The following is a 22,731-nucleotide window of genomic DNA, read 5'->3' on the forward strand; positions in this document are numbered from 1 at the left end:
CCAAATTAATGATTTGTCTTGGAATGCAAGTATCAAATAATTTTTCTGGTTGTGTTGAATATTCTATTTTGAAATTTGGTTAACAGCAGCAATTTGTGTGGAAGGTGGTTAGAAATATTTTCCTAGAAACCCTTTAATTGTAACAATACTCTCCCTTTTTTCCAGTCATATTTCTTGCTGTTTTATCCCCTGTCCTCTCTTACTTTGGTGCCATTATTTTTCTTCTTCTTCCTGGATCAGTCACATGTATGATTCCAACCAATTGAAGATCATATATTGAATTGTAAAATGTCAAGATACTATGCAGCCAATCAGATTTGACTACGTGATGACATGACCAGGGGCATATGAAGTCAATTAGGAGAGCAGATGAAAAATGTGTAGGCATTGCTGAAATTTTGTCAAATGGTGGTGTCTGTGTGTGCTTTTTGGGGCTGCTGGGAATATTCACAAAATATAAGAACAAAGGCCCATCTCATCCAGCATCCTGTTTTCACAGTGGCCAACCAGATGCCTGTGGGAAGCCCACTAGCAGGACCTGACCATAACAGCACTCTCCCCACTTGTGATCAGGGCCAGCTTTGGGGGTGGGTGAGCTGGACGGTTGGCAGTTTCCCAGAGTGCTGGAGGGGGGCACCAAGCTGGGCTGAAGTGGGTGCCAAGCTGAGCTCAGTGGCTGTGTTTTTTTAATGTAGTCTGAAGTGAGCTAGGATGGCAAAGCACAAGTGTCTTTAATCTTTTTTTCAAGGTTCTACAGGTTATTTAGGTACTAACTAAACCATCCTGGGCTCCTGCCGAGAGGAAGGGCGGGATATAAATAAAATAATAAATAAATAAATAAATAAATAAATAAATAAATAAATAACTACAAAAATGATCTTCCTTCAATCAGCTTTAATGTGTATACGTAGGTGGTATGGTGGCATCAGCCTCACTTGCGCTACAACACTAGTTGGCATACAAGGCAGTTGCTAGGCTTGGTCATATAGTTAAAAAAAATGGACATGGACTGCCTTCCAGTCAATCCCGACTTATGGGGACCCTATGAATAGGGTTTTCATGGTAAGTGGTATTCAGAGGGGGTTTACCATTGCCTCCCTCTGAGGCTGAGAGGCAGTGACTTGCCCAAGGTCACCCAGTGAGCTTCATGGCTGTGTGAGGATTCGAACGTTGGTCTTCCAGGTTGTAGTCCAACACTCTAACCACTACACCACACTGGCTCTCTATAGTTAAAAAGCAGCAAAGTAATAAGACTGGAAGACTAGATGGTGATGCTGTCCCTTTATGACAGTGGGTCTCCTTCTTCTAGCTGAGGAGGGAGCATTGGGGCTCAGGCAGGAGAACTTGCAGCCGGAGCCACTTTGTGTGTGTGCTGAACTTAATAAGGAATATAGGCCTGCAGCTCTGTGAGATGTGGTGTGGAGGGCTCTTAAAGGATGACTCTCACAGACAGAGAATTCATTGGGATCCTAGAACAAGAGCAGGAGTGCACTAAAAGTAGAGCAGCATATAAGAAGGCGGCTCACTCTGGGTCCTTTTCATAGACATTGCTGGGGAAAAGGCTGGGGGTAGCAGGGCCTCTTGCCCTGCTATGTTTTGCAATTCTCCAGAAGCCATGCAATTTGGTTATACTGCAAAGCTGCAGGGCTGCCCAGAGGAAGGAGCAACTGGGGGAATTTGCCCCAGGCCCCCACAAAGCACCCCCCCAGCTTCAGTTCCTGTGCATACCATTGACCATGCCTTGACCATGCCATATTGCTCACTAGAATTCTTGGTATTTTGTTTTAAATTTTCATTAAAAGATGAAATGGTATGTAAGAGTGTAAGATGATGCTGATCTCAGCATGTAATTGTGACGTAATGGGACCTTTCTCCGACCATGATGAAGTAAACATCATTATTATTATTATTATTATTATTATTATTATTTATACCTCGCCCTTTTTCCAAACTGGAACTCAAGGCGGCTTCCAGATAAAAGTAAGTACATATCATTAAGAACATATAAACATATAAAACATATAAACATATAAAAATCAGCATTAAAACAGAATTAAACTATTAAGATGTTAAAACCAATTAACCATACACTTAAAATAGATGCTGATTGGAGGCTTAAGCTGACTCTAAAATTACTCTCCACTTGAAATTGTAGGTGGTGTTCACTATAATAATAATAATAATAATAATAATAATAATAATAATAATAATAATAATAATTTAATTTTTAGGCCGCCTATCTGGCCGAAGCCACTCTAGGCGGCGTACATATTAAATTCAATAAAATACAAAATACAGTAAATACAATAAATACAATAAAATACAAATAATCATCAGTGACAGAATAGCAGCAATTGTAATACATAGCAGCGGGGATTGAGTATATAATTAGCGCATCCCGATAGTCCCAAAGGCCTGACCAAACAGCCAAGTTTTTAATGCTCGGCGGAAGGTATCCAGGGAAGGGGCATGTCGAAGATCGAACGGGAGGGAATTCCAGAGAGTGGGGGCCGCCACCGAAAAAGCCCTCTCTCTAGTCCCCACCAACCTAACTACTTTTGTTGGTGGGATTGAGAGAAGGCCCTGCGTGGCGGATGTTGTCGGGCGGCATAGTTGGTGACGCTGGAGGTGCTCCTTCAGATAAACTGGGCCGAAACCATATAGGGATTTAAAGGTTAACACCAACACCTTGAATTGGGCCCGGAAAACTACTGGAAGCCAGTGTAGATTAAATAATACTGGTGTAATATGATCACGGCGACGGCTGTTTGTAAGTAAACGAGCCGCCGCATTCTGTATCAGTTGAAGTTTCCGGACCGTTTTCAAGGGTAACCCCACGTAGAGCGCATTGCAGTAGTCTAATCGAGAGGTGACCAGGGCATGTACTACCAGTGGGAGCTGATGAACAGGGAGGTAGGGTTGCAGCCTGCGTATGAGGTGTAGTTGGTACCAGGCTGGCCGGCTCACTGCCGAAATCTGAGCCTCCATGGACAGCCTGGAATCAAGAACAACCCCCAGGCTGTGGACCTGGTCCTTCAGGGGCAATTGTACCCCATTAAACCTCAGGTCAACAGAACCCAGCCTACCCCTGTCTCCCATAAGCAGTACCTCAGTCTTGTCAGGATTTAGCTTCAGCCTGTTCCTTCCCATCCATCCACTCACGGATTCCAGGCACTTGGACATGGTCTCCACAGCCAACTCTGCTGAAGACTTAAACGAGAGATAGAGCTGGGTGTCATCCGCATATTGGTGACACCGCAGCCCAAATCTCCTGATGATAGATCCCAGCGGCTTCATGTAGATGTTAAATAGCATGGGAGAGAGGATAGAACCCTGTGGCACTCCACAAGTGAGGGGCCAAGGGTCTGAAACCTCATCTCCCAGTGCTACCTGTTGGTGCCTGTCAGAGAGAAAGGAACGGAACCACTGTAAAACAGTGCCTCCAATTCCCAGTCCTTCCAGGCGATCCATCAGGATACCGTGGTCAACGGTATCAAAAGCCGCTGAAAGATCTAGGAGGACAAGAAAGGTGAATTCTCCCCTATCTAATGCCCTCCTCATATCATCCACCAGAGCGACCAAGGCTGTTTCAGTTCCATGTCCAGTCCTGAAACCCGATTGGTATGGATCCAGATAATCCGTTTCATCCAAGTGTGCTGACAATTGGTTAGCCACCACTCGCTCAATGATCTTGCCCAAAAATTGTAAATTTGAAACTGGGCGGAAGTTGTTCAGAACTTGGGGATCCAAGGAGAACTTCTTTAAGATAGGTTTTATAATTGCCTCCTTGAGGGCCAGTGGCATCACACCCTCCACTAAGGATGCGTTTACCACAGCCCTAATCCCTTCGCCCAGTTTCTCCTTGCAATTCACAAGGAGCCATGATGGGCATGGATCAATCAGACAAGTGGTAGGCTTCACAGATGAAAGCACCTTCTCCACTTCCTCAGAAGGGAGAGGCCGAAACCGATCCCACTGGACCGGATTGCAAATGGTCAACTCTGGTTCATTCACTGCATCCACGGCGTACGGAATCGAGCTCCTTAGTTCACTCACTCCTTGAACTCTTTCCCTGGCGGGCCTGGAGTTCTTTCTGTGACAAGAGCAGGCTGCCTTCTCTGTCACAGAATCCCTCCTTAAAGCTACTTAGCCTGTGCCAATTATAAGCCTGCCTGACCAATCTCTATTGCTGCCAAGACATAAAGATTTTGCCTTACTGTGATTGGTTTAGACTGTTCTTCAACCTTGGGTCCCCAGACATTGTTGGACTACAACTCCCATCAACCCCAGCCAGCTTAACCAATGGCCTAGGATGATGGGAGCTGTAGTCCAACAACATCTGGCGACCCAAGGTTGATGTCCAGTAGACTCCACTAGTCTCTTGCTAGTGTGTGTGCTGCAGGCCTGGCTAATAAGCAGTCCCTCCCTTCCAGCCTCCCAAGGATACATTTTCTGTGACAGTCACCACAATGAAAGTCATAGGAGAGGTGCGAGGCCAGGCCTTAAGGGAGTTCTTCCTGAGAGAGTAGTGGAGAAGACCAGCAGCAGGCCCCAATCAGAAGACCTGTGAGACTGAGCCCCAGGAAGCAGGAAGAAGCTCTGCCAGAAGGGGGTTGGAATTCGGAGGAGGCAGTCAGTAGAAGCACAACCTGATCCCTATGCCTTATCCCCATGTAAGAAAAAATGAAGCACATCTATCATTCAACTTGATCCCAGGACGAGGCGCTGTAGGCAAGAATTCTCACATGTAGTCAGTGCATGCAGTAGTTCTTGCATGTGCCTCCCAGCTTTGTACACGCAAGCTTGGGCTCTTGTAGAGAACAGCAGCAGTGGGAGTCCCAACATCACACCTGCACCAGGTCCCATCAACCCCTCGGTGGCCCTGCAAAACTGACCACTCCTTGCCTAGGGCACTATTCACCTTAGGGCTAGCCCTGCTTGTGATTCCCAGCCACTGATATTCAGAGGCGGTGGAGGTAGAACCTAGCCATCATGACTAGCAGCCATTGATAGCCATATTCTTCATGAATTTGTCTAAATCCTCTTTTAAAGCCAGGTTCAGTAACTACAGTGAGAGGTTTCTAAAATAAATGGCAGCAAAGCTATTTGTTATCTGAGAAAATTAAACACTAATTGCTGTTTTGGGAATAATACTATTTCCATTGCCTTACTGATATTAATATTGCACCCCTACCTTTGAAATTTGCCCCTGGCACCCGACAATGTGCAAGAGGGGAGGCAGTTTCACCCCCATTTTGCAGTCAACCCCCACTCCCCAATTTGGCTGAAAGTTCATGGCATACCCCCCTTTTTACCAGTAAGTGGCAGTGTGCTGCCACCAAGTTGACAGGTGCTTAGGTGGCATGTGCAGCCACTAGCATGCCATAATTTTGCACTTGATGAGCCAGCTGGAAAAAGAGACCAGGCTCTGCTGGATCACTGAATTTTTAAGGCTTGGAAGTGGTTTCTGAAGTGCTTTAAATAACAACTACCACCACGACAAAGAACACAGGCTGTGCAAAAGTTAAACAGTGGGAACTTAAATGCCTTCAATGAGGTTAGCTTTCTTGATTTACTTGGGTACTGCATTCATATAGCAGCCACCTGCCAAATGCAGAAATCTTATAGACATGATACAAAAGGAATGGGGAGGGAAGAGGAATAATCAGCACCGGTTATTACCTAATTGTTACAATGAGCCTGTAGAATGATGGAAGAGCAGTACTGTGAGGGGAGGAGCAAAATGGCAGGCCGTACTATCTCAGCTGATGGAGGGAGCAAATAATGGATCGCCGATGGTTCAGGTTCTTACTTTGCTGTAAAGTACTGCATGGCTGTGTGTGACCAAGCCTCCCTGCACCAAACCTGCAATGCTTCCTTATGAGGAAAAAATTGTAAAGCACTTTGTATGCTGGAAAATAGTGTGCAATTTATTTTTAATGTAAATGTGCTCCTGCTGAATTGTGCTGTGGTATGTTACAGTGGGGGCAAAAAACACCCCAACAACAGTACAGACGTGTACTTGCAGTTAATTGTACAAATGACAGATACATCTCGCAGCAATATGGGAACAGTTTAGATTTCCCCATACATTCACATCTTCACCATTTGAATGAGAAATGGGTGGAATGCTTTCCCCAGAGACATCTGCCTGGTGCCTACTTTGTTATCATGTTGGCTCTTTTTTATTTTCCCAAGCTTTTCAAATCTCTTATGGGTTTGTTTCTGTTTTAGTGCTGCTTGGGTTTTACTGTCATATCAGTTGTTGATCTTTAGTTATTTTTAACTAAATACTTTTTTCCAGAATTTTTATTGTAAATTGCTCCGAGAATGTTTTCAGCAGCATACTTATAATAAATAGATAAATATAATGTGTGTTGGGAATTAGTAGGCTGTTCACATCCAGAGCTTTGTTCTTTATTTAGCCTAGTGAGACTCAATACTTTCTGTGATCATTCATACTTCAGAATCAGAATATGACAGTGTTCTGAAGCCCTGCTCCTGTATTTATGCTGCAGGTTCTCCCTTTTGCCCACGTGAGCAACAATAAGAAAATTGTTACGCTGATTAATCCTCAGGCAGTGGATCTTGATGCCTACAAGAAGAAGCTGCAAGAAGCAATAAAAGTATATGAAAGGCAAGTCAGATCCACAGGAACTCTCCATGTCGCCAATGGGATTAATCTTGGGTGAATCTAACCACTGAAATGCTGCTTGCTCAGCAATCTGTTTCCTTAAAAGTATGGATTGCCTTAGCTAGGCTCCTCTGGTATCTGAACTTACAGGCAGTGGAGACTGATCCAGCCCTACTCACCTTGCGATAGTGGGAAGGGGAAAAGTGGCTCCATCCTTAGGATGTTGCATCAGGGATGGCCCTGACGTGCAGCAGAGTGAAATGACCTGCTTCTGGTGGAACCATATAAATGTGTGTGTGTGTGTAGGTGTGTGTGATTGATAGATGAAAATAGGACATAGTTTTTGAATGGTGCAGCAAGACTTTTTAAAGTGTTGGCCCTAGCAGAGAGAGAGAGAGAGATTTCACCTCTGCTTCCAGTGGCAAAATGTCTTGGGCCTAGTGCTGCATTCTATCCTCATTGCATGCATGCTCTAAAGGTATTAAGGAACAGTGGTGTTCAGGAGGTGGCACATGTGTATGAACACTGCAGATATGCATTCCAGAGCAGTCTGTCTAGAACAGCGTCATCTTGGAGGCATCTTGTTCTTTTGCTATGCACTGCACACCTAGTTACCTTGCCTTACTACCCAACATAGAGAGATGACTAGGAGAGTTAAACAAAAAGGCTATTGTTCCAGGAGGTTACACCTGTTTGATGGAGATAGCCAAGAAAAGAAAGATATCTCCACTTGGTGTTAGCGATGAAGTCATAAAGGAAAGGCTGGGTTAGCTGTATTTTTATTAATACAGTGTATTTTTTATTAATAGACATTTTCAAGACCAAGACATAAACTAAATAGCAAGATGTGTCCAGCTGTTTATATGTATTAATACCATGTTATTTTTATATTTTAAGAGTTTGGAAATAATGTATGTTTTTCCTTAAAGTTTTTAACTTGCTTTTTAAGAGAGAAATTAATTTTCCATTCCACTCTGTGATTAAAATCAATATAGATTGGGTAGAGTTTTTTTGTAGGACAATTTTAAAATAGTATTACATTTTCCAAAACAATTGCTGTTTTTCTCCATGAAACTACATTAAGTTGGAATATCAAGAGGGAAAATTTCAATATGAAGTTGTTTGTAAATGACCGAATCAATAACTATAACTTTTTCTCTGCAGCAGCTGTTCAGGCTTGTCTATTATGCCATGAATGGTGGATTATATATCTGGGAATTGAATTTGCAAGGGTTGCAGTCCAAGTTTCTGAATCGTGATTGGTTAAAATGTTATTTGACACCCACTAAATTGCCCAATTTGTCTTTGCACGGAAGAGCTTTAACAAAAAAGGATGCATGACTTTAACTTCTCCCCTTGATTATTAATCTAAATACTGTGAGCATGTAATCTAGTTGCAGCAAAAAGTGGTAATAACAATTGATGCCTTGAAGAACGAAAATACTTTGTACTGGGCAGTGAATGAACCCTCCCCTCAATAAAAAACAAAGAGACCTTAAAACTGCAACAAATTATAATGTGGAATAATCCCAGGTTTATGAAAATGAGCAGGTGGTTAACAGACAGCATGCTTCTGTCAGAAATAAATATCCCGACGCTGTCCGTTTTTATGCTTGTGAATAAATTAAAGATTTTGAGCATGTGACATGAAAATTATCCTGGAATGTTTTGTTATAGCCTGGAATGCATAAATGCCTCTGTCATGCTGTAATAGCTTTGGCCCCTCACAGCGAGAGGGACACATCTGTGGTTCAAAGAGAGATTTGGATAGCTCAGGGTTGCTGCCAAATTCCATCAGGGTAAGCCACACAGCACCTGAGGACAATGGCACTTTGCCAGAGCTGTTTTATAGGAACAGACCTCCCAGAATCTTCCACTCCACTGGTTGTGGTTCTCTCAGTATCCTTTACCACAGGGATGGGGAATGTGTGGCCCTTCAGATGTTGTTGGATCTCCAGCTCCCATCAACACCAACCAGCATGGCCAGTGGTCAAGAATGATGGGAGTCCAACAGCATCTGAAGGGCCACATAATTCCCCATCCCTGCTTTACTGGACCTGTTGAATAATTTGATTGGTTGATTTACCCACAAGGCAGTACTTATTCGTTTCAGCAGCTGCTGAAATTATGGTAGATTCTATTAGTAGAATAGTAGTTTGCTGTCAGAATGGGGAAAGTGAAAGACAAACCATAGTTCAATATTGGAGCCCATGCATTGCAAGTTCAGTCTCCGGTATATCCAGTTAAATGGCCATGTAATAGGTGACTGGAGAGACCAATGCCTGAGACCCTGGGCAGCCACTGTCAATCACAGTAGGCAATACTGGTCTGACTCATCATAAAGGAGCTTTGCTCTATTATATGTCCTATTGTTTAGTTTATTTCTTTTGTCTGCTCTTAATATGGTCGTATTCCTTCTTTTGTTCTTATTTTAAATACTGCTGTGGTCAATAGTTTTGACAATAAGCATTAATTGGTCATTCAGCAATGGCTTATATGAATTAATGTGAATCTGATACAGAGCTTGCAAGATTACTTTTAAAAAGGAATAAATTACTGTTTATGGCCCCAAAAAGGAATAAATTGCGATTACAATTGTTCTGAAAGGAATTGATTACTTTACAGTTACTCAAAGTAATCACTACAATTGCACTTAAATTACTTTTAAAAAAACTACAGTGCCTACAAGGTGCTGCCTTGCTGCTGCACACCTGTCATCTAAAACACCATTAAAAATAAACACACACACACCTTCGACTGCTGTTGTGTAATGCCAGGTCTGTAGTACAGAAAACAACACTCATCCATGACATGATCATGGATGAGAATGCAGACCTGATGTGCATCACGGAAACCTGGCTGGATGAGGCCTCAGCTCCTGTGCTCGAGGCCATGTGTCCAGCCGGTTTCCAGTACGCGCAGCAGCCGAGGGTTGGTAGGCGGGGAGGGGGAGTGGCAGTTATTTATCGGGAGTCTTTGATTTTTGCCAGGCCCCCTCTCCATGAGACCAAGTTTGTTGACTGCATGTACTGGAGGTTGGGCCCAAAGGGCAGTCTAGGGATTCTGCTGGTGTACCGCCCACCCCGCTGCACAGCAGACTCCCTGTCCGAGGTGCTCGAGATAGTCTCGGGCGTGCGGGCCCTTTCCCCCAGCCTATTGGTTTTGGGGGATTTTAACCTGCACGCCGAGGCAGCTCTCATAGGAGCCCCTCAGGATTTCATGGAAACCATGACTTCCTGGGAACTGCACCTTAGTAATACTGAGCCCACCCATGTAGCCGGTTCTGCTCTTGACCTTGTGTTCGTCTCGGAGGGGGGAGGAAGTGCTCTGAAAATGGGGGCTGTTTTTTCTAACCCTGTGTCATGGTCAGATCACTATCTGGTAAATATAGACCTCTCAATGCCACACACCCTCCGCAGGGGACAGGGACCTATTAGGATGGTCCGCCCCAGGCGCCTGATGGAGCCTAAGGGATTCCTGAATGCACTGGGAGATTTGGTGCTGTCTGAAGGTCGCCCGGTCGAAACCCTGGTGATGGAGTGGAATAGGGAGATCACCGGGGCAATAGACCGGGTGGCTCCGAAACGTCATCTCCCCCTGAATAGAACTCAGATTGCACCCTGGTACACACCATGGTTGCAGGGTCTGAGACAGGAGGTGAGACAACTAGAGCGCCGGTGGCGGAAATCTCACTCCAATGATGATCAGACACTGGTGAGAGCAGCAATAGCTGCCTACCAAGTAGCAACAAAGGCAGCAAAGAGGGATTTCTTTGCTGCCTCTATTGCGTCCGCAGAGTGTTGTCCCAGGAGGTTGTTCCAAGTGGTCCGTAGCCTGGTCGGTCCAGTTGCACAAGAACCCATGGAACATTCTAAAGCCTCCTGTGACATATTTGCTAAACACTTTGCTGATAAAATTGAGCGTCTGAAGAGCATGATTCCGTGCACCGTGGATACAGGAAGTGGGCCAGAGTCGGCCAGTGGCATTCCGGTCCGGTGGGATCGGTTTCAGCCTCTTCCCTCTGAGGAAGTGGACAACGTGCTCTCGACTGTGAAGCCGACCACTTGTCTGCTTGATCCTTGCCCTACGTGGCTCATTATGGGCTGCAAAGAGAGACTGAGAGACGGGATCAAGGTAGTGGTGAATGCCTCCTTGAAAGAAGGTGTAATGCCTTCAACCCTCAAGGAGGCGGTTATAAAGCCCATTCTGAAAAAGCCCTCCTTGGATCCCCAAGAGTTGAACAACTTCCGCCCAGTCTCTAATTTACCATTCTTGGGCAAGGTGATTGAGAGAGTGGTGGCCAAACAGTTACAGACACACTTGGATGAAGCAGATTATCTAGATCCATTCCAATCGGGCTTCAGGACTGGACATGGAACTGAAACAGCCTTGGTTGCTCTCATGGATGATTTGAGGAGGGCGTTGGATAGGGGAGAACATGCATTCCTCGTCCTCCTGGATCTCTCAGCGGCTTTCGATACCGTCGACCACGGTATCCTGTTAGATCGCCTGGAGGGAATGGGAATAGGGGGCACTGTTTTACGGTGGTTCCGTTCCTATCTCTCAGATAGGCATCAACGAGTAGCATTGGGAGATGAGGTTTCAGACCCTTGGCCTCTCAATTGTGGTGTGCCACAGGGTTCTATCCTCTCCCCCATGCTATTTAACATCTATGTAAAGCTGTTGGGTGCCATCATCAGGAGATTTGGGCTGCGGTGTCACCAATATGCGGATGACACCCAGCTCTATCTCTCGTTTAAATCCTCACCAGAGTTGGCTGTGGATACCATTTCCAAGTGCCTGGAGTCCGTAAGTGAATGGATGGGAGGTAATAGGCTGAAACTGAACCCTGACAAGACTGAGGTGCTGCTCGTGGGAGACAAGAGAAGGTTAGGAGATATAGACCTGGTGTTTAATGGGGTAAGATTGCCCCTGAAGGACCAGGTCCGCAGCCTCGGGGTCATTCCTGACTCCCAGCTGTCCATGGAGGCTCAGATTTTGGCAGTGAGCCGAGCAGCTTGGTATCAATTACATCTAATACAGAGGCTGCGACCCTACCTTCCTGTCCATCTGCTCCCCCGGGTGGTACATGCCCTGGTCTCCTCTCGCTTAGACTACTGTAATGCACTCTACGTTGGGCTACCCTTGAAAACGGTCCGGAAATTACAGCTGGTACAGAATGCGGCGGCACGTTTGATTAAGAACAGCCGTCGCCGTGATCACATCACTCCGGTGTTAGAAGACCTACACTGGTTACCAGTTGTTTACCGGGCCCAATTCAAGGTGTTGGTATTAACCTTTAAAGCCCTTTACGGTTTTGGCCCAGTTTATCTGAAGGAGCGCCTCCACCATCACCAAATATGCCGCCCGACGAGATCAGCCTCACAAGACCTTCTCTCGGTCCCACCAGTTAAAACAGCGAGGCTGGTGCGGACCAGAGAGAGGGCATTCTTGATTGTGGCCCCCACCCTCTGGAACTCTTTGCCCTATGACCTCCGCCATGCCCCCTCCCTACCAAGTTTCCGCCGAGCCTTGAAAACCTGGTTATTCAGGCGGGCTTACAGGATTCTTGGGGCGGACTAGTTTTTATCTTGTTGCAGTTGTGGGTGGTTTTAGATTGATTATAGTTGATGTTTTGCTTATATGTTGTATTTTATATGTTGTATTTTATCCTATTATGTACGCCGCCTAGAGTGGCCGTTAATTCGGCCAGATAGGTGGCTTAGAAATAAAATTTTATTATTATTATTATTATTATATTATTATTATTATATAGTAGAATCATTCTTTTTATCCATAAGATAGCAATGGTGGTCTCTCCTCTGGTAAGGGAGGCAGGGAGGAAGGCAGAGGCCACTACTCAGATCTTTGCACATCAAACCAAGTGCAACCCCTCCCCCACACACACACTCTCAGCCAGCAAGCGTAATCTGTCCCACTTAACCACCTCCCGGACCCTGCCCTGACACCAACTAAGGGATACCCACCCAAGCAAACATTTTCCCCTGAGATGCAAACAAGTTAAAACACTGCAAATACAGCAAAGTAGCCAAGGAGGGTGGCAGAGGCCGCTTTGTGTGCCAAGTGCAAACACAGTACACACACACACACTTTGTCATCTTTCACCTCCATAGTTCTTTATCTCCATTCTGCTGCTGCCTCCTTCTTCTCTATCCACGTTCTTGCCCTTCGGCTCCTTTCTCCCTCCACTCCATTCTTTTCCACCGTTGTCCACTTTTTAAAACAATTGTTTTCTCCACTCCACCCTTGTCTCGCTCTCCACCTCCTCTCTTGTCACCTCCTGCCCACCCACAGAGCATGAGGGAAGAGCGATGCTGCACAGAAGCCCAGTTTGAGGAACATGATTTTCATCCACAAATCAGAGGAGCAGAAGACTTCCCCTGCTCGCCCTCCAAGTAATGTCCGAAAATAATGCTGGAAACATTACAATTACTCCTCAAAATAATAAAATTACTCCTCGTTCTATTACAATCAAAATGTAAAGGAATTACCCACTCGTTCCTCAAAAAAGTAATGAATTACAATTACTTCCAAGCTCTGATCTGATAGCAAGAGAGCAGATACCTTGTGTCACTTGATCCTTGCTGAGTTGGTGCCTACAATGTCTCCTTCTGGCTATCTATAGTGGTGGTACTGCAGTCCATCATGAACAGGTCTGCTGCTCTTTCCTTTAGCAAGCTGCCATGATAGGATAGAGAGTAAGATGCCCAGGTGTTGCTATCAGAACCTCATCACCACCATCATTTGAGACCCCTAAAGTCCTATAAGGAGTTTCAAGAAGTGTTGCTAGATTAGTCTGTCGGAATGCAAATAACAGAGTCCTGTAGCATCGCAGAGACTAGCAGCACAATCCTAAGTATGTTCAAACAGAAGCTCCCCAGCAGGGGGTCCAAGATTACAGCCTAACACATTTGTTTGGTGCAGGCTTTTGTAGATAAGAGCCTCCATGAAGTGAACCAGGAAAAGTCAATGCAGTTTTTGCCTGCTTTAGTGTATAAAGCAATTAGCATTGCTTATCAAGCATCCAGAGCTGCCTTCGCCAACTTGGTGTCCTCCAGACCTTTTGGACTATAACTTTCATCACTCCAGCCAGCATGGCTGTGCATACTAACTGGCATCTAAAGATCTTTGCAAATGGAAGATACTTCTTTTTGTGCTTTGGGAGAGAGGAGTTGCTGATTCCCCCGACCCCCTGCTCCAGTCCCCTGTAAAGCAGATCCAGAGGGCCAATGGTTCCTCTAGAATGATGCATGATGCAGCTGGACGATTGGTGATCCCTTCCTCCCACCTGTGCATGAGTGGAAACACCAGGTCACATAGAGATCTTTAGAATAAGATATTGTGTGTTATGTGTGGAGCCAGCATTAATCCTGACTAATGTTTAAGTAACTTTATTGCTTACTTGTATTACTGTGTGCTGAATGGAACAACTTCTGTGAATTTTTTGTAGGCTGCAATGGGGATTTCCTTGCATTCTTTAGTGACCCTGGATCCGTCATGTTATTACTATGAAAAATGACGTTTTTCCCTTTATTTTCGGAGGATAATTTTGAATTTCACAGTTGGCAGATGAGGACAGGTTGATACTTTTGTGCCTTTTCTGAATACAGATTTGTCACAGATACCTTTTTTTACGAATAACATGTTCCACTTTATTCAATGTCATTAAGCCCACTGGCTGCACTCTGATAAATTATTGTATTTTCATTAACAGGCGCCTTGATCAAATTATTTGGAGAGCATTACCCCAGGAGGAAAAAGAGAAGTAAGACACTGCCTTCTTGTTTGCCAGCTCAAGATTTTCATTTTTAGAAAGTATTGATGGAATGGGAGCCACTATTGCATGCCTTTGTGGAAACCCATATTGTGTGTTATTAAGCGTTATATTTGCTGCTTTTTTGTGTATCTCAGTAGTGTGGGGAGTGGAACTTTTTTTCTGCCAAAGGCCTCAGTCCCTCAGGAGAGATCTGTCAGGAGGGGGCACATACTGATGATTGGTGGAGCTAGAGGTAAAAGTGGGTAGGGCACCCCCTTTTCTTTCTATGCCACCTCCTTTTCTCTCTATTTTCTGTTTTCCCCTCCTTAAAATTAGGCCACAGGCCACATGAAATAAGACTGAGGGTCACAGGTTGCCCACCCCTGCTCTAGTGGCTCCACAAAGGGTTGTGGATAATATGAAGGCTCTGTCTGTGATAGTTTGATCAATTTTTTTTCACATATGCAACTTCAACTGATGCCTTCAAACTTCTGGATAATAAAGAATGGCTCTTTCATTGCTGGACCCGTAAGAAGTGCATCCACCCTGCACGGAATGCATAATATGTTTAATTTTGCAGTCTATGCAAAGTTCTTGCCTAATTAGCATGTATTAATTATGCCAGGAAGTCCAGGAGCTGTTAAGTCTGTGCTTATGTAATGAATTTTGTCTGACTTGAGGAGCCAGTGCAGCGTCAGCTGATTTGTAGGAGCAGGCAAAACCATATTGGCCCCTTGTGTCACCTGATCCTTGCTGAATTGGTAGCTACAGTACTTCCTTTCGACCTTTTGCCGAGCATCAAGAGGAGGTCCGCTAGTCCTTCCTTTAGCAACTGCTGTTATAGAGTGAAGAGTGGGCTCCTGCTGGGAGGAAGGGCAGGATATAAATCAAATAAAAATAAGAGTAAGATACCCAGGTCTTGCTACTAACATCCACTATTTGAGAACTATGGAGCCTTACAGTGAGATCCAGAAGTGCAATGATAGGGTAAGAGATGTGAAGGCCTGGAAAAACCTGAAAAAAAATAAGGAAAAAAACCTTTTTTTACCATGTTTTTCCATCCCCCCCCCCATTTTTTCCAGTTTTTTTCTGCGCCTTCACATCTCTATATAGGGTCCATGAAGACTAACAGTGCAATCCTAATCATGTCCACATAAGCTCCCTAGTAGGGGTGCTTAGGGAGCAGAGATTCCTGCTTGTCCTTGGAATGCTCAAAGTTCCCATGGAGCCTCCGTCTTGTTACTGCTGATCTGAAGGGCTTGAAAACTGCAACAGACCTATTTCCCCAAGATTATTTCTTGGCCTTAGAGATCTGTCTTTCTCGGGGTAACGTGTGCATTCTGGTGATTTTTATTTGTAAAAATTATTTTTTGCTGTTTACATATGTTGCAAGGCGATTTACAAATCAACCATAAAAACAGCTAAAATAGTTTTTAAAAGGTACAACAAACAATTGAAGATAGGTGTTCTTTTGTATTGTGTTAAACCTGAGGCAGAGACCTTTTAATCCAGCTGGAAAAGATTGTTGACATAAAAATGTCTTCAATTGTTTCAGGAAGTTACAGACAATGGGTGCCTGTTGCTTTTCAGCATGGATGCTATTCCACAAAACAGGCAGCCACAATGAAAGCCCTGCTCCGAGTTACTGTGAAGTGAGCTTCTGATATTTTTAGGACTTTAAGGAGAAACTATCCTGCCGACTGCAGTGACCTACTGGGTATAAGGTGGTCTCTCAAGTAACCTGACCCAGAGTTGTATAGGGCCTTATGTGTTAGTACCAAAGGCTTGAACTTGACCCAGTAGCAGATTGGCAGCCAGTGCAAATCCTGCAAACAAGATCAGACTGGCAGTGGTTTACCTCCACACGCAACCTAACTACTGCATTCTTCCCTAGCTGTAGCCCCTGGATCAATCTCAAGGGTACCCACGTTTCGGGTGCATTGCAGTAATTGAACCTGAGGTTGTCAATGCAAGGACAGCTGTCCCGATACAGGAACAGCTGTAGCCAAAACTGGTAAAAGGCACTCCTAGCCGCTGAGGACATCTGCACCTCCAGTAACAGAGCAGGGTCTAGGAGCAACCTACTCCTGCCCCTTCAGGGAGAGTGTGACCCCAGCAATGGCAAACAACTGGCTGACTTCCTGAGTACAGGAACTACTTATCCACAGAGTCTCTGTCTTGCAATTCAGACTTACTTTATTAGCCTTCTTCCAGCCCACCTCTGCATAGTTCTCTGATAGTAGCACAGCATAAGGCCCACCTTGTTGAATTGGAGAAAAGGTCCATCTAGTCCAGCATTCTGTTTCAAACAGCGGCCAGTCTTGCGATTCTGGCAGCTGACAAGCAGGACATGAAGGAGAGGACCTTTCTTTGTACAGGGTAAACTGTATCTGAATATTGATTATTTTCTTTTCTTTTGTGTATGTGCTCCCTTTCTTCCATCATGGAATCCAAGGTGATGTATGTGTGGTTCGCAGATGGTCACCCTTCCAGGCGCTGGCCAGACCCAGACCTGCTTAGTTTCAGCAAGGTGGTGGCTTCATATGCCTTCAGACCATACCCTGGGAGATTCCATTGCTCTGTCATGGCGAAGTGCCACTTGTTGACCTCCATGAACTTGTCATCATTGTTTATTGCAGGGGCTCCATGGGTTTAACAGCAGCATAAACAGCCAAAGCGCAACAGGTGCAGCTTTCCTCATTGCCACACTTTCCATGCAGGAAGCCTGCACAGGTCAAAACAAAGTTGTCTAAAGGAAGCTGTTCTTTGTTCTTCCACAGACCCTAACATTGCAGAAACATCTGCGTGTTTTACTGTTGTAAAAGTTTCCGTCGATTCATTATAGCATCCACAACATATATAGACCAGGATAGCCTGGCCTTAGTTGTCCATGCTCTGACAGCTTCCTTCTTGTACTACCATAATGCACTTTATGTGGGGCTGCTCTTGAAGAGGGTCCAGAGGTTGCAGCTAGTGCAAACTGCGGGTTAGTACAGTAGGGCCCCGCTTTGCGGCGCTCTGCTTTACAGCGTTCCACCGATACAGCAGTTGTCAATTGCAGAAAGGCCCCGCTCCTACGGCGCTTGTTTTGGTTTTACGGTGTTTTTTGGGCACCGGGAGCCATTTTTGTCAATGTTAGTCAATGCGTTCCTCTTTACAGTGGATTTCGCTTTACAGTGGCAGTCCGGAACGGAACCCACCATATGAGCAGGGCCCTACTGTAAGTGGGACAGCCTGATGGGACCATGTATCACTGGTCCTGAAAGTTCTGCACTGCCTGTCAGTGAGCTACCAAGCCAAATGCAAGGTGTTAAAGTACAAAGCCCTAAATGGCTTGGGACCCAAGTGCCTTAGGGAACAATTTCCCCAATATCAACCATCTTGGGTCCTGTTGGTGGTGCCACCTCTGGTTGCTGACTGGCTGGCATTGACCCATGACAGGGCCTTCTCATTGGTGGTTCCCCATTTGTGGAATGCCCTTCCTGGTGAGGTGCATCTGTCTCCTTAAATTTTTAAGAGGGTTTCTTTTAATTGCTTTTAATGGTTTTTAAATGTTTAAGATGGCTTTAGTTGTTTTAAATATGTTTTATTTTCAATTGTATTGTTTTAACATTTTTATGTTTGCTGGCCTGGGCTCCTTTGGGAGGAAGGGTGGAATACAAATTTAATAAATAAATAATATCTAACTAATGTTACGTAGGATCAGAATTCAAGTGTAATCTTTGTTACTAGGTTTGAACAGGACCGGCCCGTCTCATATATAGAACGTAAGGAATCTTTGCTCCAGGCCTTAGAAAATGCAAGTTGGCCCATTGCCTATGAAGATGTGATGTTGTTGGAAGATGAGATTCTGACAGGATTAACATACAAAGAACAGGCTTCTGAACTTCAGGAAGCTTCCAAAGAGGAGCCCCAGAGAATCTGCCCACTTCGGATCTTCCCTACTAAAGAGGTAAGTAGATCATCATCATCCACTTTTTAACAAGAAACACACAAGGCAGCTTGTAAAAAATCAGTAAAATGCAAGAAAGAAGTACAACCTCAAAAACAAACAAAAGCAAAAGTTAAGTGTCTGTTAAGATAGCAGTATAGACGCTACATTAGCAGTGCTACTGGTGAAGTTTTCAAACATATCCAATATACTGAAATACTGAGGTTTTTAAGGTTCACAGTAGACTTGTTTGGCATGAAGCATTGCATGTTTTGTGTCTGAAAATGGTGACATTTTAAAGATGAAGAAGAAATCTGGCACACAGTTGTTAGACCAGTAGCTGAAACAAGGAAATCTTGTGCATATACTAATAGTGATGCTTGTTATTTATAAAAAAATTCTGTAGCATTTCTTCACCATGTACAAAAACTAGATGTCTCTTCTTGAAAAGGAACTCTGAAATGTAATTGCGGAGAGATGGTGGCTTTCAAAGGTCACCGAGTAAGCATCATACTTTGCTGTATATTTGAATGCAGCTGCAGGTCTCCCTTACATATCCACTACAGCAGACTAGCACTGGCTTGCCGCTTTGTGCTCTCTCATTGAATCTTGGAGTTGGAAGGGACCTTGGAGCATTAGTAGTCAGCGCAGGGCAGCATTGCTCACCTGCCCTCTGAGCATTGCTGCTGGCTCCTGAGAGGAGAGCAGAGGTGCAGGGAGTGAGGAATGGTGCAGGTGTGAGGAATGGTGCAGGTGTGGCGGAGCCAAGCTGCTGCTGCTGCTGCCCCCATGCCTTGCCCCACCCCCAGGAACCAACAGCAGTGGTTGGTGTTCCGAAGGCAGGTGAGCAAAGCCGCCTCACTGACTGCTGCCGCCTTGGAGTTCATCTAATACAACCTCTACAGTACATCTGCAGTGCAGGATGCAGCTACATAAGTTCATCCAGCCCTGGTTTAAATACCTCCTGGGAAGGAGAGCCCACCACTTCTTGAGGCAGCCTGTTCCATTGCCAACAGCTCTTGCCCTAGGAAGTTACTCCTGATGTTGCATTATACCTGTGACTACTGCGTAATAAAGCCTTCACAGCACTTTTTTCCATTGCAAAACCTTTTAAACTCCTTATTGATATTTTTTACAAATTCACTGTATGGTAAATGTCAAAAAATAAAAAATGGTTCGTGTACAAGGTTAGTCATCCTCAGAGTAGACCCATTGAAATTAGTGGACCTAAATTAGTAATGTCCATTAATTTCACTGGGTCTACTCAGAGGATGACTATCCTTAGATAGAAACCATTATTGTCAAAGGGATATTGCATCAACGAAGGGATGGGAGGTTAGGAAGCACTTGATTCTCTCTCCTACCTCTCCAGCCCCTTGGACTACCAGATCACCTGCAAAACTGCTGAGGATGCTTTGAAAGGGAGAAGGGTCAGCAGGGCTTTAACCCATTGGTGCAGTGTAATATGTAGCTTACCCCTAATACACTTAGTGCTGTGATACCTTCTGTGTTCATTCCCTGCCTGGGGCTTTGCAGACTGTACCAGGCAGAAAGGAGTCATTCATCATTCTTGCATAATATTTTGCTGCTCTAGAATTGTTAAAGGAATAGGCACTGCATCAACAAGAGTGGAAGCTGGCAACTGTACTTAAAGAGACTGTGGCATGTCCCTTTGCAAGTCTCCAAAGAATCATAATGTTAACCGTGATTTAGTGCTATTTGGATGAACCTGAGCTAAACATCTAGCTTGCACCCTCTCTCTCCTTCTCCCTCACAGCTGGGAGGACTTTTGCTGAGTTCAATTTCACTTTTAATGAATCTCACCTGGTTACAAATGAACCAGGGATCCTGGTTTAATACAAACTCTGCCTGGTTTAATAATCCAGCTTCATAATCCATGGTTATAGGCATGGACGATTCCTGTCTACCTAAAAAGTATTTTCTTGAACAACTCCAATCATCTTATCACTCTACTTGGTTAAATCGAACCAAATCTAAATTGGCCGTTTACGGGATCTCCATAGCCCTTTTACCTTCGCACCTTTCTTTGAGGGCAAAAAAACTGCTGAAGGACAGGATCTTTTTATATGCCCAAAGATGGATGCTTTATTCAGCTTCCCAAACGTCCTTCTCCTTATGGTACCCTTGGTACAAGATGATGTTTAGTATGGAGTCATATTTTTCCTTCCTTTCTGTTCCATTGTTGAGGAGGTCTTTTACTGCCTTACGCCTCCAAACCATGCCCTCGGCTATCCTTGAAGGTTGTTATGCTAACATTACCCCCCACTCTCGAGTTTGTATATGTCATTTGGGTGAGGTGGAAGATGTGGCCCACTACCTTCTGAGATGCCCTCTTTACAAAGATCCCAGGTCTAAAATTTTATTTCCCATAATCCACCCTATGTTGGCTAGGCCTGTGCCGGAACAAATATCCATTCTTCTGGCCGGTACGGATACTCATGTAACATTTCGGGTTGCCAACTTTGCTTTGGCAGCTGGGAAGATCAGGGCTAATTATGTAAAACAATTAGAGTCGGCCTGATACTGTTTTCGTTGATTTAAATTTACATGCATATGTCTACTAACGTAGGTTTTTATGTATGAATGTATATATTTATTTTTGGATGTTTTTGATGTATTCTGTAGTGTTTTGTGTATTTTATGCATTTTTGGTTTCTTGCGGTGGCTAATGGCTTTGAGCAATAAAGGTTATTACTGTACTCTTACTCCATGGTTATAGAATGGATCATGTTTGGCTTGTTATAAAACTGATCAGAATTGGTTTTAAGCAAAAAGCTCTAGTTCTAATGCAACATTAAACTGGGATTAAGTAAACTTGAAACTAAACATGGGAGGAGGAGGGAGGAGCATGCAAGCCCAACACTGCTCCGGCCTCTTCTGGCTTGTCCACATACCGCTAAATCATAGTTTAGATTTGTGAGTGAATGCAGCATCTCAGAATGCATTATTGTATTATTCCGTCTGAGAAACAACAGGCAAGAAATGTGAACAGTGAAACTCCCAACATAAGCCAGCTGCTTGTAGCATCATTTCTTTTCTGCACTTAGACATGTATTCAATTAAAATGTTGATCTTAGCAACCTCTTAATTTCAAAAGGTGTTTGCTTGGTTCCTCTGAATGGAGGGCATTTTGAGCCCATCTCAGAGCTGCTTTTTGTGTTAAGAGTGAATTATAAATTGATCAAATAAACAAATGGAAACATTTCTGCCTGATGCTGTCTTTCCAAAGGGGTGTTCTTATTTTGGGTTTAGGCAAATATGCATGCTTGTAATGTTTTGATAAAATGAAAATGTTTTCTTTGTGTGGATAATGGGGATGAAGCAGCATTCTCTGACACTTCGAAACAAAACAGGGGTGTATGCTTCCCTAAATGCGAGTATACGGGTGCAGGGAAAATGTAAATCATTTAGCTGCCAGTTTGGCTTTAAATATTATTCATTTGAAGGAAATGGCCACCTGTTGCATGGAGACAAAATGACGCTCTGTGCTTTGATTGACTGATGTAATCTGTAATTGAAATGGACAGTTGATAAATGAAAATTTTTGCCTAGCAGGATTATGCTAAATCAACCATTCAGCCAGAGAAACAAAGAAATTGTTGAGAAAAGGGTTATTAAAATGCTAATAAAGCTTCCTTTTTTAAAAAAGCTCTTTGGCAAGCATAACAGAGAGAGCTTATCTTTTGGGAAAAGGCCAGACCTCTGGCAGATTTCCATTTGTGTATTTCTTCATAACAAAATGAAAAGCTTTTCTTTTGCTGCTGGTTAATCAAGAGGTTGCTTATATTCAAACGGGGAGGAATCTTGTCTTATACATTTGTTATGTGCCTTCAAGTCGATTACGACTTATGGCGACTCTATGAATCAGCAACCTCCAATAGCATCTGTTATAAACCACCCTATTCAAGTATGTGGCTTCCTTTATGGAATCAATCCATCTCTTGTTTGGCCTTCCTCTTTTTCTACTCCCTTCTGTTCTCCCCAGCATTACTGTCTTTTCTAGTGAATCATATCTTCTCATTATGTATCCAAATAACCTCAGTTTCATCATTTTAGCTTCTAGTGATGGTTCTGGTTTAATTTGTTCTAACACCCACTTATTTGTCTTTTTCACAGTCCATGGTATGCGCAACACTCTCCTCCGACACCACATTTCAAATGAGTTGATTTTTCTCTTATCCGCTTATACATACTTACTCGGAAAACCTATACAGTTCAGTGGAATTTATTTCCAAGCATAGGATTGCAGTTTTAATCACATTACACATAACTGGTCAACACTTCTGCAACATAACATAACATGTGAATTGGCCACAAGAGCTTGGCTGTTAGAATTCATATAGGGTACCTGTGGGCAAAGTCCTGCCC

General features: G+C 44.1%; 1 protein-coding gene across 9 annotated transcripts in view; it reads left to right on the forward strand.

Annotated features, from left to right (window-relative positions):
• The window catches only part of VWA3B (von Willebrand factor A domain containing 3B), a 104,468-nt gene that overhangs the window by 65,956 nt on the left and 15,781 nt on the right, over positions 1-22,731 (forward strand). For all 9 annotated transcript variants that reach the window (XM_061626931.1, XM_061626923.1, XM_061626927.1 and 6 more), the window contains 3 exons: positions 6,519-6,637; positions 14,370-14,420; positions 18,144-18,363. In XM_061626931.1, the coding sequence (XP_061482915.1) occupies positions 6,519-6,637; positions 14,370-14,420; positions 18,144-18,363 (390 nt within the window). The remainder of the gene's footprint in view (positions 1-6,518; positions 6,638-14,369; positions 14,421-18,143; positions 18,364-22,731) is intronic.

This window comes from Rhineura floridana, chromosome 5 (genome assembly GCF_030035675.1).
Source record: "Rhineura floridana isolate rRhiFlo1 chromosome 5, rRhiFlo1.hap2, whole genome shotgun sequence".
Lineage (NCBI taxonomy): Eukaryota > Metazoa > Chordata > Lepidosauria > Squamata > Rhineuridae > Rhineura > Rhineura floridana.